Source organism: Biomphalaria glabrata, chromosome 3, assembly GCF_947242115.1.
Source record: "Biomphalaria glabrata chromosome 3, xgBioGlab47.1, whole genome shotgun sequence".
Classification (NCBI taxonomy): domain Eukaryota; kingdom Metazoa; phylum Mollusca; class Gastropoda; family Planorbidae; genus Biomphalaria; species Biomphalaria glabrata.
Window position 1 is genome coordinate 3266066 of NC_074713.1, and position 14131 is coordinate 3280196.

The 14131-nt window shown below is 36.2% G+C and overlaps 1 protein-coding gene across 7 annotated transcripts in view; it reads right to left on the bottom strand.

The window, feature by feature from the left end:
* LOC106069939 (muscle-specific protein 300 kDa-like) overlaps positions 1–14131 on the bottom strand; it is a 224566-nt gene that overhangs the window by 125160 nt on the left and 85275 nt on the right. For all 7 annotated transcript variants that reach the window (XM_056022934.1, XM_056022937.1, XM_056022935.1 and 4 more), the window contains 21 exons: positions 13805–13957; positions 13003–13167; positions 7632–7812; positions 6592–6737; positions 6243–6395; positions 5961–6125; positions 5686–5841; positions 5386–5553; positions 5029–5181; positions 4756–4920; positions 4484–4648; positions 4204–4365; positions 3967–4119; positions 3289–3453; positions 3011–3175; positions 2695–2856; positions 2192–2332; positions 1803–1967; positions 1334–1660; positions 677–829; positions 144–308 (listed from right to left, as the gene is read on the bottom strand). In XM_056022934.1, coding sequence (XP_055878909.1) covers positions 144–308; positions 677–829; positions 1334–1660; positions 1803–1967; positions 2192–2332; positions 2695–2856; positions 3011–3175; positions 3289–3453; positions 3967–4119; positions 4204–4365; positions 4484–4648; positions 4756–4920; positions 5029–5181; positions 5386–5553; positions 5686–5841; positions 5961–6125; positions 6243–6395; positions 6592–6737; positions 7632–7812; positions 13003–13167; positions 13805–13957 — 3528 coding nt within the window. The remainder of the gene's footprint in view (positions 1–143; positions 309–676; positions 830–1333; positions 1661–1802; positions 1968–2191; positions 2333–2694; positions 2857–3010; positions 3176–3288; positions 3454–3966; positions 4120–4203; positions 4366–4483; positions 4649–4755; positions 4921–5028; positions 5182–5385; positions 5554–5685; positions 5842–5960; positions 6126–6242; positions 6396–6591; positions 6738–7631; positions 7813–13002; positions 13168–13804; positions 13958–14131) is intronic.

Below are 14131 nucleotides of genomic sequence, written 5' to 3' on the forward strand. Positions count from 1 at the left end.
AATGAGGAAAAGCAGAGTAGAATCTCATGCCACATCAAGCTAACTAGTTGATAGATAATATAAATCTAGACTCATTTGACTAACTCTTAGTGATACATCATATCTGCCTGTAATACTTGTATTATATACTGAGAATAGCTTACTTTGATATCTTCAATCCTATCTTGAATGGTATGCCAGTCACCAGAGCTATCACTGCAGGCCAATACTTTTTGATTGATCTGTTTCAGCCAGGTGGATGCACTGTCTAGTGCTTCATCATAGTTTCTATGGTCATTCATAATTTCTCTCAACTTGCCCACAGCAGTCTGATAAATAACAAAGGCAATTATTCCACTTTTTGAAAAAACTGTAAATAATTAGTTGAGATTTTTACTTTACAATCAAAGATTACAACAACTAATATCATGGGGAGTTGATCAATATTAAGACAACAGTATTGCATATATAGGAAAATAATTTCAACTCATTTAATTTGTAACACTAAGAGTTAAAAAGAAGCCTGAACTTAACATTAGGGGGAGAAGAGACAAATATTCTAATTTCCACTCAGAAACTTTTGATTTTTATTTTTTTAAAGTTTTATTATAAAAAAAAACTTATTGAAACTTTTCTGTCTGATAAGTGCATGAAATAGAGTAAAAATATTTTTGTCAAACAAAGGAATGAGACCTACCTTGGCAGCTGAGCAGAGAACTTGGTATCTGGTGGACATCTGCATTAAACTGTTGGACACTTTGATATCACTACTGCGTTGGGCAATGGCATCTCCTCTGTCTCGAATTTTGCTCAATTCTGACTTGTGAGTCAGTATAGAGTCATAAAGATCCTGTAGAGTTAAAGCATAGAAAAATATTTTAACAATAGCTCTAAATAAACAAATGACTGCAATGTAACATATATGTGTGGTTATGTGGTTGGTTTATAAAGTCTTTAAGCTTTGGTCTGTTCAACTGAGGTTTCAGGTTTGAATCTTCATGAAAACCAGAATGGGAACATTCAGCTTTAGTCAGAGCAAAGGGTTGCAATGGACAGGCATATCACTGAAAGATATTCTAGTCAAGGCTTAAGATCAAGAAATGGAGAAAGTTGAAAAATTAGGTGTGGTGCCCCAACGGTCCAAAGGATTAAAGGATAGGTGAATGTGACAGGTTGCCAACCTTTTAACAGTCCAGAACAATCATTACTTTGACTACCTGACAGTATGGAAGTAAAGTTCAGTCTCAATTAATCAATAGTAAATTCAGTGAAACTAAAATAAATTCATTGCCTAACATATTTAACATCATTAAGGATTGATTAAAGCTTCAATAGTTCAGATAACTCTGATTACCTCCCCTTCTTGCAGCTGACTCTTCTTCCTAGCATAGTTAGCTTTGGTCTCTAACAAGTTCTTCACTTTTGATTCCATTCTCTCCAGCCAATTAGTGAATGTCTGTTGGTCATCATCCAGTTCCAGCCAGTGGGCTATACTAGCCTCTAGATTCCTTTCCACCTCACTAAAGGCAACAGAGAAGTTTTTCCAGTCTTCATGAAGGCTATCAACATCTTTCTGCACAAGATCTTGGCCTCTTGAAGAGGTAGTTCTGCACAGTTTCTCTCCAAGCTCAGATGTACGCTTCAACATCTCTTGACATTGACTCAATTCTGGCTTGAACTCCTAAAAGGGCATGATATTAAATTGTCAATATATATGATTAAAAAAAAGTTTTTATGTAAAGATACATTTAGTAATAAAATATTAGGATAGATTTTTTTCTTATTGCTTTCTCAACTGGAAGATAATAACTCTAGCTTCTCACCCTAAGTTGATGAAGTCTGTCTTGGAGTGTTCTTTTGTCTCCTGAATAATCAGCCAATCGCTGCAGCCAGTGTTTAGTATTGGCCAGCCAATCAAGACAGTCAAAGTAGGACTTGCGAAATTCTTCATGACTCTCAACTTGTTCTTCAACACGTCCAACAATATCCTAAGATAATGGTTTTAACTTGATGGCTTATTTAGCATAATTTGATAAAATACTTACTTTAGTTTTGACTCTAATATATGGCAAAATGTGAAGGGGTAAAAGCTTTTATTATTAGAGTAGTAAGTAAGCAAGTAGTATTATTGAACTAAAAATACTAAATAACTTGTTTATAAATCAAGTTTTATGTGTAAAAAAATTGGAATAAAGATAAACAGAACATTAACCTTGCAGTGCTGGACCAGGGAGGAGTATTTATTTCTAAGTTCTGATGTTTTTGATTTAGGTAGACTATCTTTCACTTGACTAGCTTTCTCTTCCAGTCTTTTGAGTTGATCTTGATGAGACTGTATATCTGACTGAAGAGCCTGGAAATTTAAAGAAGAAAATTTAATGGGGAAAAAGCATGAATTTCATGATAAAGGAAGTCTCATAATCTGATTCATTTACATTAAAAAGTGATTAGGACTAAAAATCAAAAACTACAAAAAATTTAATATGTAGAGCTTTTTATTTAAATTTGGCTCTAATAAACATAAAGAGTCTGGTTGAATTATTATATTCTCATTACAGATTTAATTAGTTTAAATATAAGTCTATAATAAATTGTGCTGTAAAGATCTAACCTAAGGACTGCAGAAATCCAATTAAAAAAATAAAAGTTTGAAAGTTTGAGGTGTTAAAGTTAATTAGTGGCTAAAATCTTGAACAAATTCAAAAACAAAGTTACTTTATATTTTTCTAGGGTTGATCTTTTCTCTGGCAGGTCATTCTTGTAGTCTGTACTGACACCAAGTCTTTGTTCCACATCAGACATCCATTCAGCCATTGCATGGAACATAGAGTCAAAGTCATCCCAGTGAGTTACTGCTCCTTCTAGTCGACGTTTGATCTAAAAGTACAGAGCATTAAGCATAAGCATAAAGCTGATTGCTAAATTTTTTTTCATGGATACTGTTATCTTGAGAATATTGAAACTTCCATACAAATTATATGTGCATTGTGAAATACTGTTGGAATACAACTAAACATTATAGACCACTTACAGAAGACACTTGGGTCAAAATGTTTTCATATTCAGCCTTGACATTGTCTGCCTCCCCTCTGATGATGTGGGCACCTCTTTGATTTGTGTTGGGTAATGTTTTCTCACAGCTTTCTAGAACTGTTCTTAAAATAGAATGACCTTGATCAAGAGCACCTTGAATTTCCTAAAAGAACATAAAATAAAGTTTTAGAGCTTTTAAAAAAAAAAAAAGAAGGTTTAGGTTTGAATTTATATTAAACCTCAAATTTAATTTGTTTTCAGAGCTAAAAGCCTTACATCAATGTCCAGAAGTTTATTGTGGACAAGATCTTTAGATCCTTTGTCATCATCAAGCAGTTTGAGCTTCTGCTTTATATCCTTCAACCATTCATTGAAGAGATGAAGGTTGTGCTGGTAGAGTTTGTGGTGGTTGTAATACACTTCTAGATTGCTGGTGATGTCCTGCAAGAAACAAACTCATTTCAATTCTTCATCACAATATTAAAAGCATTGCACCACTTTAAATGCAAGTACAAGACTTATTGTAGCAATTCTTAATCATTAAAAAATCAGTTTTTTGACACTTCTAAATGAAAAGAAAGAAAAAGAAACTTCCTTGGCCTCCACCCCACCCCCCCATCTCATCCCCCATATACTATGACATCAAACTAATCCTTATAAAAGACAAACAATATTTCTGACTACTTGCATAGTCTCTCTAATTAATTCTAGAATGATAAATTTCTTTGATTATCTATTCCATAAGTAAAATCATTTTTAAATTAAGCTTAAGCAACCATTTCCCTTTGAAATTTAAATGAAATGTTGTACCTAATGGACAAACAGTGCCATCATTAATAATTACAACTAAGTAATATGTTCCACCATTTTATAGCAGCCTATGTGTTTACAGCTTAGGAAAGAAATTATAATGTTATTTTTCTCTGTCAACTATTGAACACATTAGTCACCAACCTTGGCCAGTGAGATGATGCCATGGTATCTTGTAGTCAACTGAGTGATGGCATGTGAAGTTTTGGCGTCTGCATTAGTCAGAAGTAGAGCTTGAGCTTTTTCACTCACTTTATCAAGTGAGGACTGATGAGAAATAGCATCTTCAAAGTGGAGCTGCAATCAGAGAATGAAACTAGTGTTACTAAAAAACCAGTTCACCATTGGTCAAGTTTCAATCTCTAAAAATGTTTTTACTACCTGATACTCTTCCCAGTGTTGCTTTTTCTCTTCCAGTGTTGACTTCAGGTTGAGTTCACTTCTCAGCAGCACTTCAGTTTCTCGAAGCCAGTTGCCAAATTCTTGATAACTGTGTTCAAACTCATCCCATCGAGTGAGACAGATTTCAAGGTCAGATTGACTCTAAAAATAAATTTAAAAAATACAATTAAGTATGTTAAAAAATACTTAATTAAATTTTCTTAAAACAAATTTAGCTTTTAAAAAAAATGAACAGATTTTTAAAAACCTTTTTACTAACCTGCATAAGTTGAACTCTGAATTCTTCAAATTCTCTGTTCATCGCTTGAATTTCTTGTCTAATTTTGGTTTGTCCTGAAGCAGACGTGGTAGGTAGTGTTGCCTCCCCTGCTCTAACAGCATGAGCCAATCTCTGTGAACCTTCATGGAGGTCAGCTAAAAGGGACTGTAATAACAAGATCTGAATTAGTGTTGAGTTATAAAATAATAATCAACAATATGTTTCAATTCAAGTTTGTCTGAAATATTCAAATCAGCTTCATTTTGGATTACCTTGGCCCAGTCAATTTTAGATTCAATAGCAGACTTTTCACCATAAGTATCAGAGCAAGTTGTAAGCTTCTCAAAAGCTGTTCTTAACCAAGATGCAAAACTATTACAGCTATCTAGAAAATCTTGATGATGTGCAACATTCTGTTCACTTTTAGCCAATAAATCCTGAAATTAAAATGTCCGTTTTATTATGCTTGAAAGTTGTAGATATATAATTTTTTAACTTTGATTGCAACTATCAGCATGCATTGTCATAGAAATCTCTGTATTTACCTTGGCCTGTTCCTTGACACTGACATATCGACTTTGTATTTGTGAAGTATCAATAGTGGTCCTACTTGCTGGACTCTTCTCTGCCAAGTCACTGGCCTTAAAAGTGACAGACTCAACCATTTGTTCATAGGAAACTATATCTTGATACAGGCCCTAAACATTTCAATGTTAGATTATCATTATTAGGCAAGTAGAAACTCAATGTTACAAATAATAATTAAGCTTAAATGATATTGTAATGAGAAAAGTTATAGCAATATTTGAGAAATCATCACAGCACAAGTAGGAACATAGTGGAAAGATCAAAGGCTGATAATTAAAGCAAGACTTTGTTTTCACTACTGTCTATCTTCCTACCTTAATTCTCTGCAGTTCTGCTTTCTTCTCCCCAAGATCTGTCTTGGGTGTTGCATCTCTGAGCCTCCTCTCCATATCTTTGAGCCACCTCAAGACTTGGTCATTGGAGACATTGTAGTCACTCCATTGGAGTAAACAAGACTCCAGAAGTACTTTGGTATCACTAACCTGTAGTGGCCAAACAAAGGTAAACTTTATTCACAATGTTCTACTTATTAAGACTAAAAACAAAAGCCTCATGCATTGCCATATAATCAGGTATATAAAAAAAAAGAAAGATATATGTATACATTTGTTTACCTGAGATACCAAATTGTCCCAATCTGCCTGCAGCTTGTTTAAATCATTCCTAATGATTTCCCTTCCCTCCACTGATGTAGTAGCCATACTTTTCTCTCCCCAAGTGACAGCTGTATGGAGGTGTATCTGGCCTTCTTCTTTGATCACAAGAAATTCCTGTTAAGAGAAACAAATTTCTAACATATAGCTGACACTTCTTATTTTAATTCTTAAATACATATTCTGATCTAAATATATGTGTATGGTTACCTGATGTTAAATATGTGTATAGTTACCTGAAGTTTTTCTAATTGAGTTTGGATGGTGTATCTGTCCCCTGAAGTATCAGCACACACAGCCAACTTTTTTCGTGTTTCATCTAACCACAACCTGGACCTAGCATAGGCATCACTGTAATATTTATGGTTTTGAACTGTTTGTTCATATCTTTTTAGAAGATCCTGGAACAGAACATGTAGATATTGCCAGTCTTTGATAGAACAGAACAAATGTATCAATTAAAAGATCATTCAGGTCATCCAAAGATCAAGTGTAAACAGAGAAGAATAATGTATTACCTTTGACAGTGTGATAAGGGCTAAATATCTGGTACGCAACTGAGTTATTTGTGTGGAGATTCTAGCATCAATTGACGACTGCATCAAAATCTGAGCCTGCTCACTAAGCTGATCAAAGGCTGCTTGCTGTTGAATTATTTCTTCATGAGCCTCCTGTGTAAACAAAAAAGTTCAGAAATTTTTCAATTGCATTATGTTTATTTCTGTTAAAGTACATGACTTTATAACATCTCTAAATTAAGATACTATATCCCTGACTAACAGAAAGAACTACAAGTAAATATGTTTTAGTATAGACAAGTTAAAAATACTTCCTAAGCATTTAGTAATCTAATTGGCTTATATTTACTTTGTGTGAGTTGAGTAAAACTTGTTTCTGCTCTAAACTGGACTTGAGGTCAGAGTCAGATTTAATAGTGTTCTCAGTGTCTTTAATCCAATGGCTAAGTTCTTCATAGAACATTTCAAACCTGGTCCATCTGTCTTTCAAAGTAGCTGTAGACAAAGAAATGTAGGAGTGCTATTTTATTAACTCTCACAATATGACCATGCACTAAGAAAACTAAATGTGAATCAAATAAAAGTTTTGTTTAAATATCAATTCTATTTTTTTTAATTTTCTTCTTCATCAGTTTAATACATATACATACATTGTTTCTCATATTCAATATTATCAATGTTATTATTATACATTGGTTCTCCACTGTATTTATTCCACATACATCTTCATAATCTAAACATTTAAAATAATATCAATAAAGCGATTTATTTAAAACACATAAATAAAAAGAATTGTCCACCTTCAATATATAAGAAATTTTCTGTGTAGTTCATACTTCAAATATAACACAGAACCAATCTTCAATTAGCAATGGTGTAGATTGTCTAGACATTTTACTCTTTAAAACTAATCTATTTTGAAATATTTGAAGCCAGTTTTACTGTGATTGCAAATACATGTATATCCATCAATCCATCCTAAAAATAATTTAGCTATTTTCTTTATTTTTAGTACCATCTGAAAAGTGCTCTGTACTAGATCAAAGACTGTTTATAAACTGTCTAGAAATCTCATTCATTGCCAGCACTTAAACTCTCCTGTCTTTGGTTTTATGCTGGTAACTTTTTTCTCCCCTTAAATTCTGATATTCTATCTATTTGACCTGGCTTTTTGCATATAAATATCTCTATATAGGTGCTTGTCAGCTATTCATGTTCATCATGTCCAGAAACACATGTATATAGATAGCTGTAATAGACTGTTCTAAATAAAATACAGCCAATTGATAGACAACCTTTATTCATCCAGCAGAACTTTTAATAGCTTAGCAATGTTAATAAAGGAAGTGGTTTCAGGAGTTTAACTCATTTAAAAAATAGCCAACTTACTCAATGTGTCAGTTAAGTCACTGAGATCAGTTTCAAACTCTTCAAAGTCTTTGGTCAGCATATCCATTTCTTCTCTGATAAGTTCTTGACCATGGCTAGAGGTCTCGGGGATGACCAAAGCACTTTTTTGTTGTGTCTCCTCAAGTTTTTTGTGTCCATAATCACTAGTCAAAGCTAGTTCCTGTAACAGAAAAAATATTTATAAACTATAAAATAAATCTTTGAAGGAAATTTCACACAAAAATTATTCAAATTTTTATTATGTCTAATTATCATTTTTTGGTAATTTTTTTTTAAAGACCAATTAAGTAAGATAAGATCAGAAAGATTTAAACAAGAGAGATTAGACAACTAATACAGTTTACAAAACTGTTTAAATGAGAATGCTTAAAGAACTACAAAATGGAAACATAACAGTTTTAACATTGCATAAACTATTATGGAACATCAACTTTATGTTTCATTGTGGGAAGCATGGTCGAGAGGCTAAGTACGCTTGTACTTCACTTGGCTTGGCTACCTATGAAGGGAGCTCAAGGTTTGATACCTGGCTCGAGCAGAGTTGTGTTTACTGAGCACCTAAAGACAGCATGAAAATCTACTCCCAGATACCAACTTCTCCCCCTCTGTAATAAGAAATAAAGGAACACGGAAGAGTAACCTAAAACAAGGCTTTATTAAACTAGAACGACACATGAACTGACGAAAGAGACTTGGACTGTAGCACACTAAATCAATGTTGTGAACACATTCTCACGACGTTACACAAACATAAACAAATAGCAACTATTTCACCACATTCACCCTGCCTAGAATTAAAATAGCAAGTATAGTAATATAGTAGGCCAATAGCATAAATAAAAGAGAATGCCAGTGCCTGTAATACAATAGATCAATAAATAGTGTCGAAATATTAATTTCTCTTGTAAACAATAGTGAATGGTGATGCAAAGAAACCTAAAAACCAGTATCTGTTGTATGACTTATAAACAATTACTAGTTTCTGTTTTAAATATTAACAAATAGTGTAGTAAGTAGACATGTACGTAAGTAAGTGAAAAGTAAACTCTAGTATCAGTAGCAAGAGATAAACAATGCCAGTTTATGTAGAACATATGTAGTGCAATAAAGGAACAACTCTAGACTCTATAGTTCAGTCTGGTTCTTCTCTCTCTCAAGTTGTAACGGGGTGACTATCCTGTTCTACAGTTTGGGAGTCACTAGTGAGTTCCTGAGCGTCAAGTGGGGTATTTTCAAGAGGAAGCGCTCGGAGGTCCTCAGAGCCTACCAGGGGTTCTTTCCTTTCTTGTATCACCGTAGGGGTGTTGACTGGTACTTCTGTGTTTTGAGTTTCTGGAGGATATTCATTATCCTCACCCTGAGGGAAGAACGAAGGTTCACTTGTTGTTGTGGATGGGGAGGGGGTGGGAGCCAAGCGTCTTAGAGAGACCGTCTCCTCTTTACCGCTGGGCAACCGTACGACAGCATATTGGGGGTTGCACATCAGCAATTCGACTTCCTCCATGAGAGGATCATACTTTGAAGATCGGTTCTCTCTTCTCAGCAACACTCTACCTGGGCTAGATAGCCAAGTGGGGATAGATATCCCGAAGGAGGATTTCCGGTTGAACCGGAAAACTCTCTCATGTGGAGTTTCGTTTGTTGCCGTAGATAGTAATGATCTAATCGAGTATAGGGCCTGGTTCAAGACAAGCTCCCATCTCGAGATCGGGAGATCGAGGTCTTTCAGTGCTAAAGTAACAGCGTTCCATAGAGTTTTGTTTAGTCGTTCAATTTGTCCGTTGCCTGAAGGATTAAAGGCGGTTGTTCTACTTGTAGCTATTCCCCTCTCGTGCAGAAAGGATTGCACCTCCCTCGACATAAAGGACGTACCTCTGTCAGAATGGACGTACTCTGGCATCCCAACAAAGGAAAACAGCTGATTTAAACACTTTATGACAGTGGATGAGGACATATCGGGACATGGGTAGGCAAATGGGAAGCGTGAGTACTCATCCACCATTGTTAATAAGTATTTATTGTGAGTAGCAGATGGGAGTGGCCCCTTAAAATCAATGCTTACTCTCTGAAATGGTTGGGTAGCTTTGATGAGGGTGCCTGAAAACTGTTTGAAGAATCTAGGCTTCATTTCAGCGCAAGTTTTACATTGGTTTACCACTTTGCGGACGTCCTCGCAGGAAAAAGGTAAGTTCTTAGTCCGAACGAAATGGAGGAGTCTCGTGACCCCTGGGTGACAGAGGTTGTTGTGTAACAGTTTGAGGTCTTCTCCAGTCATTGCTGACGCAAAGTGGTTCCTTGAAAAGGTATCCGCCGCAGCGTTTTGTTTCCCGGGTCGATATACGACGTCATATTGGAAACAACTAAGCTCCAGTCGCCATCTTTGAATCTTTTCGTTTTTGATCTTGCCCTTGTTCTGCTGGTCAAACATAAAAGACACTGAGCGTTGATCTGTAACCAATGTGAAGGGTCTACTGATAAGGTAATGTTGCCATTTTCTCAGGGCTTCTACGATAGCGTATGCTTCCTTTTCCACTGCTGAGTGTCTGCGTTCACTATTAGTGAGTGTTCTTGAAAAGAAGGCGACAGGACGGCCGTCTTGATTAAGAGTGGCGGCAATCGTGATGTCAGAGGCATCTGTTTCGACTGTTAGTGGTCGATTGTAGTCTATCGTCGACACAGCAGCGTTTTCAAGTTCGTGTTTTAGCTGTTTAAAAGCTTGTTGTACTTGTTCAGGGGGAGGAAAGGCTTTGTTGTTCACCAATAAATGGATCTTGTTGGAGAAATTTGGGATCCATTGAGAATAATAGGACAGTAGTCCAATCACCCGCTTTTGTGATTTCATGTCTTGTGGTGGAGGTAGGTTTCTCAATGCTTGAAATCTTTCGGGGTCTGGTCTTAATTGCCCTTGTGAGATTTCGTAGCCTAGGAGGCATACTTTATTAGTCGCAATAGCACTTTTATCATTGTTGAAGGTGATACCGTACTTTTTAGCGGCATTGAGAAATCTCTGTAGATTCTGGTCGTGGCTAATGGAGTCAAGTCCGCAGATGGTAACGTTATCCACGTAAGCGAACGTGTCCTGTAGCCCTGCCTCCTCAATTATTGCGTTGATCGTCCTCTGAAATGCGGCGACTCCGTTTGTCACTCCAAAAGGAATGCGGCAAAACTGATAAAGCTTTCCGCCAGCCTCGAACGCCGTGTACTGCTTCTCATCCTCCCTGATAGGTATCTGGTGGTAAGCGCTTTTGAGGTCAAATGTACTGTACATTGAGTATTTAGATATTTCCTGCACCAGTTCATCCACTTTTGGCACGGGATACGCGTCGAGGTAAGTGAATCGATTGATGGTTTGGCTATAGTCGATAACCATTCTCTTTTTGTGCCTTTCATTCGTTGTTACAATTATCTGGGCTCGCCACGGGGACGTGGAAGGCTCAATAATTTTGTCAGATAGAAGTCTCTTGATTTCAGTTTGAATGAATTTGGAGTCAGGCATAGAATATTTTCTAGATTTAGTGGCTATGGGATGGCAGTTAGGAGCCAGATTAGCGAAGAGGCGAGGGGCTTCAACTCGTGCAGCTTTCAGCGTACAGACCTGGAGAGTGCTTCGTTTTCCTTCAAATGGGATCATCAGTTTTTCGTGCTGGCTGATGAAATCTAGCCCTAAGATTACATCAGATACTAGTCCATCTAGTAGTGAGAGCTTAACACTTTCATATTGTTCATCTTTGTACTTTATTTTAGCGAAAATATGGCCGTGAGTAGTGCGAGAAAGATGTGTAGAGGCCATGTAGATTCTGTTTCTGGACGTTTCTAATTTCCATTTGTACCTTTTAGCAATTGAAGAAGATATATAGCTTTCACTGCTCCCCGTATCTACGAGAGCCTTCAATGGTACTCCATTGACGAGTATTGAAATAGTAGATTTAGTAAGACCGGACGCTGGTGTCGATGCCCAGGAAGATCCAACGGTTGTAGTCCGAGACGTGTCATCATCTGCTTTCACTATGGCTGAGGTTGTAGATTTGAGTGTCTGTCTGGTCGATTTACAGACTTTCTGGAAATGGCCCCTCTTACCGCACAAGTTGCATGTAGCGTCACGGGCCGGACATCTAAAGCGTTGATGTGGGCTGTTTCCACAAAAGAAACATCTTTTACTAGTCGCCGCACTCACCTCGTGTTCTACTTTTGTCATTGGAGAAAGGCTCTCCTCGTGGGCGCTAGCTCCACAGGGAGTTTCAGAGTGGATGTTATACGCCATGGCATGATTATGGGCATATTCGAGTCGTCTTGCCTCTTCATAGGCGCACTGTAGAGTTAGAGTAGATTTCTCTAAGAGTCGCAGCCTTATGCTGTTTGAAGCCAGTCCAGTAATGAAGGCGTCTCTTACGAAGATATCTCTGTGTTCTTCAGCGGTGACAGCTTTGAAGTCACAGTCTTTGGCCATACTTTTAAGCTTAAGTAGGAAGGAGTCAACGGTTTGTCCGTTCTCTTGTCGACAAAGAGTTATCATGTGCCGTGCAAAAATTTCGCTTTTAGGCTTCACGTAGACATTTTGTAGAACTTTGATTGCTTCTTCGAACGTGGTACACTCACTTATGTACTGAAATACGCTCGAAGAAACGTAGTTTTCTAGTAATTTCTTTTTGTCAATCTCGCAATGAGAGACTGAGGAGATGAAATTCTCAAATGTTCTGAGCCAGTGCAGCCACTTCTCGGCAGCCGATGGCGAGCTAGGCTCTATGTCCAGCTCTTTTGGCCTAAATAGACGTTCCATTTGTATTACTACTTTTACTTACAGACTGAGAATAGTGTTGAATGAAAATCCAAAAAAGATACGTGAGGCACATAGATCCATGAAATTGAAAATTTCTAGTTTAATAAATTGTAATAAGAAATAAAGGAACACGGAAGAGTAACCTAAAACAAGGCTTTATTAAACTAGAACGACACATGAACTGACGAAAGAGACTTGGACTGTAGCACACTAAATCAATGTTGTGAACACATTCTCACGACGTTACACAAACATAAACAAATAGCAACTATTTCACCACACCCTCACTGGTCCACAAAAGGACGTAATCTTTATTTTTTTTCTTCTTTGAATAACGTCTGTATAATATAAGATAAGAAGATAATGAGATTGGACCATAGTGCTCTGAGCATGCTGTAATCATGAAAGTAGCGCTATATAAATGCAATAGGCCTATATATATATATATTTATATATATATTAATTCACTAAATGATTGCGATGAACCAAAACTGTATACATTTAACAAAAAAAGAAAAAGCTCTTTATTCTTCATATTTGATAGCATTCAATGAGAAGCAATCTATAACATACCTCCACTTTGTGTAGCTGTGTCTCTATGGCATGTCTATCTCCTCTGACATCACTACAAAGGCTCAACTTGTCCATTGAGGTGCCCAGCCAATCAGAAGTGTCCATGTAGGTGTCTCTATAGATCTGGTGGTCTCTTAAGTTCTTCTCACATTGTTCATTAACATTCTGAAGAAAACATTTCTCTTTGTAAATCACATAAAGATATTTTAGATTTAAGTAGGCTATTAAGTAAATCTTTTCTCTGCTTAATTTAACTTGAGATACAAGTTAGTAAATAAAACATGATATTGTTGTAAACCTGTTGTGTCTCCCAAATACAAAGTGTAGAATCCATTTGATTAAGTCCCCAGCAACATGCAAACTGGCCCATTAGTGTGTGTGTGTGTGTGTGTGTGCGCTTGTGAACAGGTATGTGTGTAGGAAGAGGAAAAGAAGTCTGGCACTGTGTAGTCTTTGTGATAGTGCAGAACATTTTTATGAAAGAACAGAAGGAAGGATATTTACATTTTTTATTAGTTTTCTTCATGAATAATGCAGATTACTGTTATCAGTTGTTTATGTTATTGAATTAGTGTTTCATTTATATTAGAATCTGTGCATCCAGGACATGCGCTTTATCGAGAGAGAGAGAGAGAAAGAGACAGCAGCAGTGATCAAATAATTAGTATCTTTAAATCCATTTGCTTAGCAATTTAATTTTTTTTTTATTTACCAATAAACATTCTACTATATCAAATTACAATACCCAAATGAACAGTAATAATTATCACAGATTATTGATTTGACTGCTTATAGAATTTACCTTTGCTTTTTTCACCAGGTTTTCATATCTGGCCACAACTTGTGCAATTTGAGCTCCTAAATTACTGTCTTGGCTTGTTTTTTTCAGTGTAAGGGCCTTTTCATTAAGGTTATCAATAGTGCTCTGCTGGCTGGAGATGTTTAGTTGAAGAACCTGAAAACAAGCAAATCACAATATAAGGCTCCTTCTGCTTTATGTTGATAATAGGGGTAATATATAAGCACTAATTAAAACTTAAACATAATATTAGAACATTGTATAATTTGAACAAAGGAAAGATCACTTGTTGGTAGTATTTTAAAACATTAAACAGTTGCAGTAAATTCT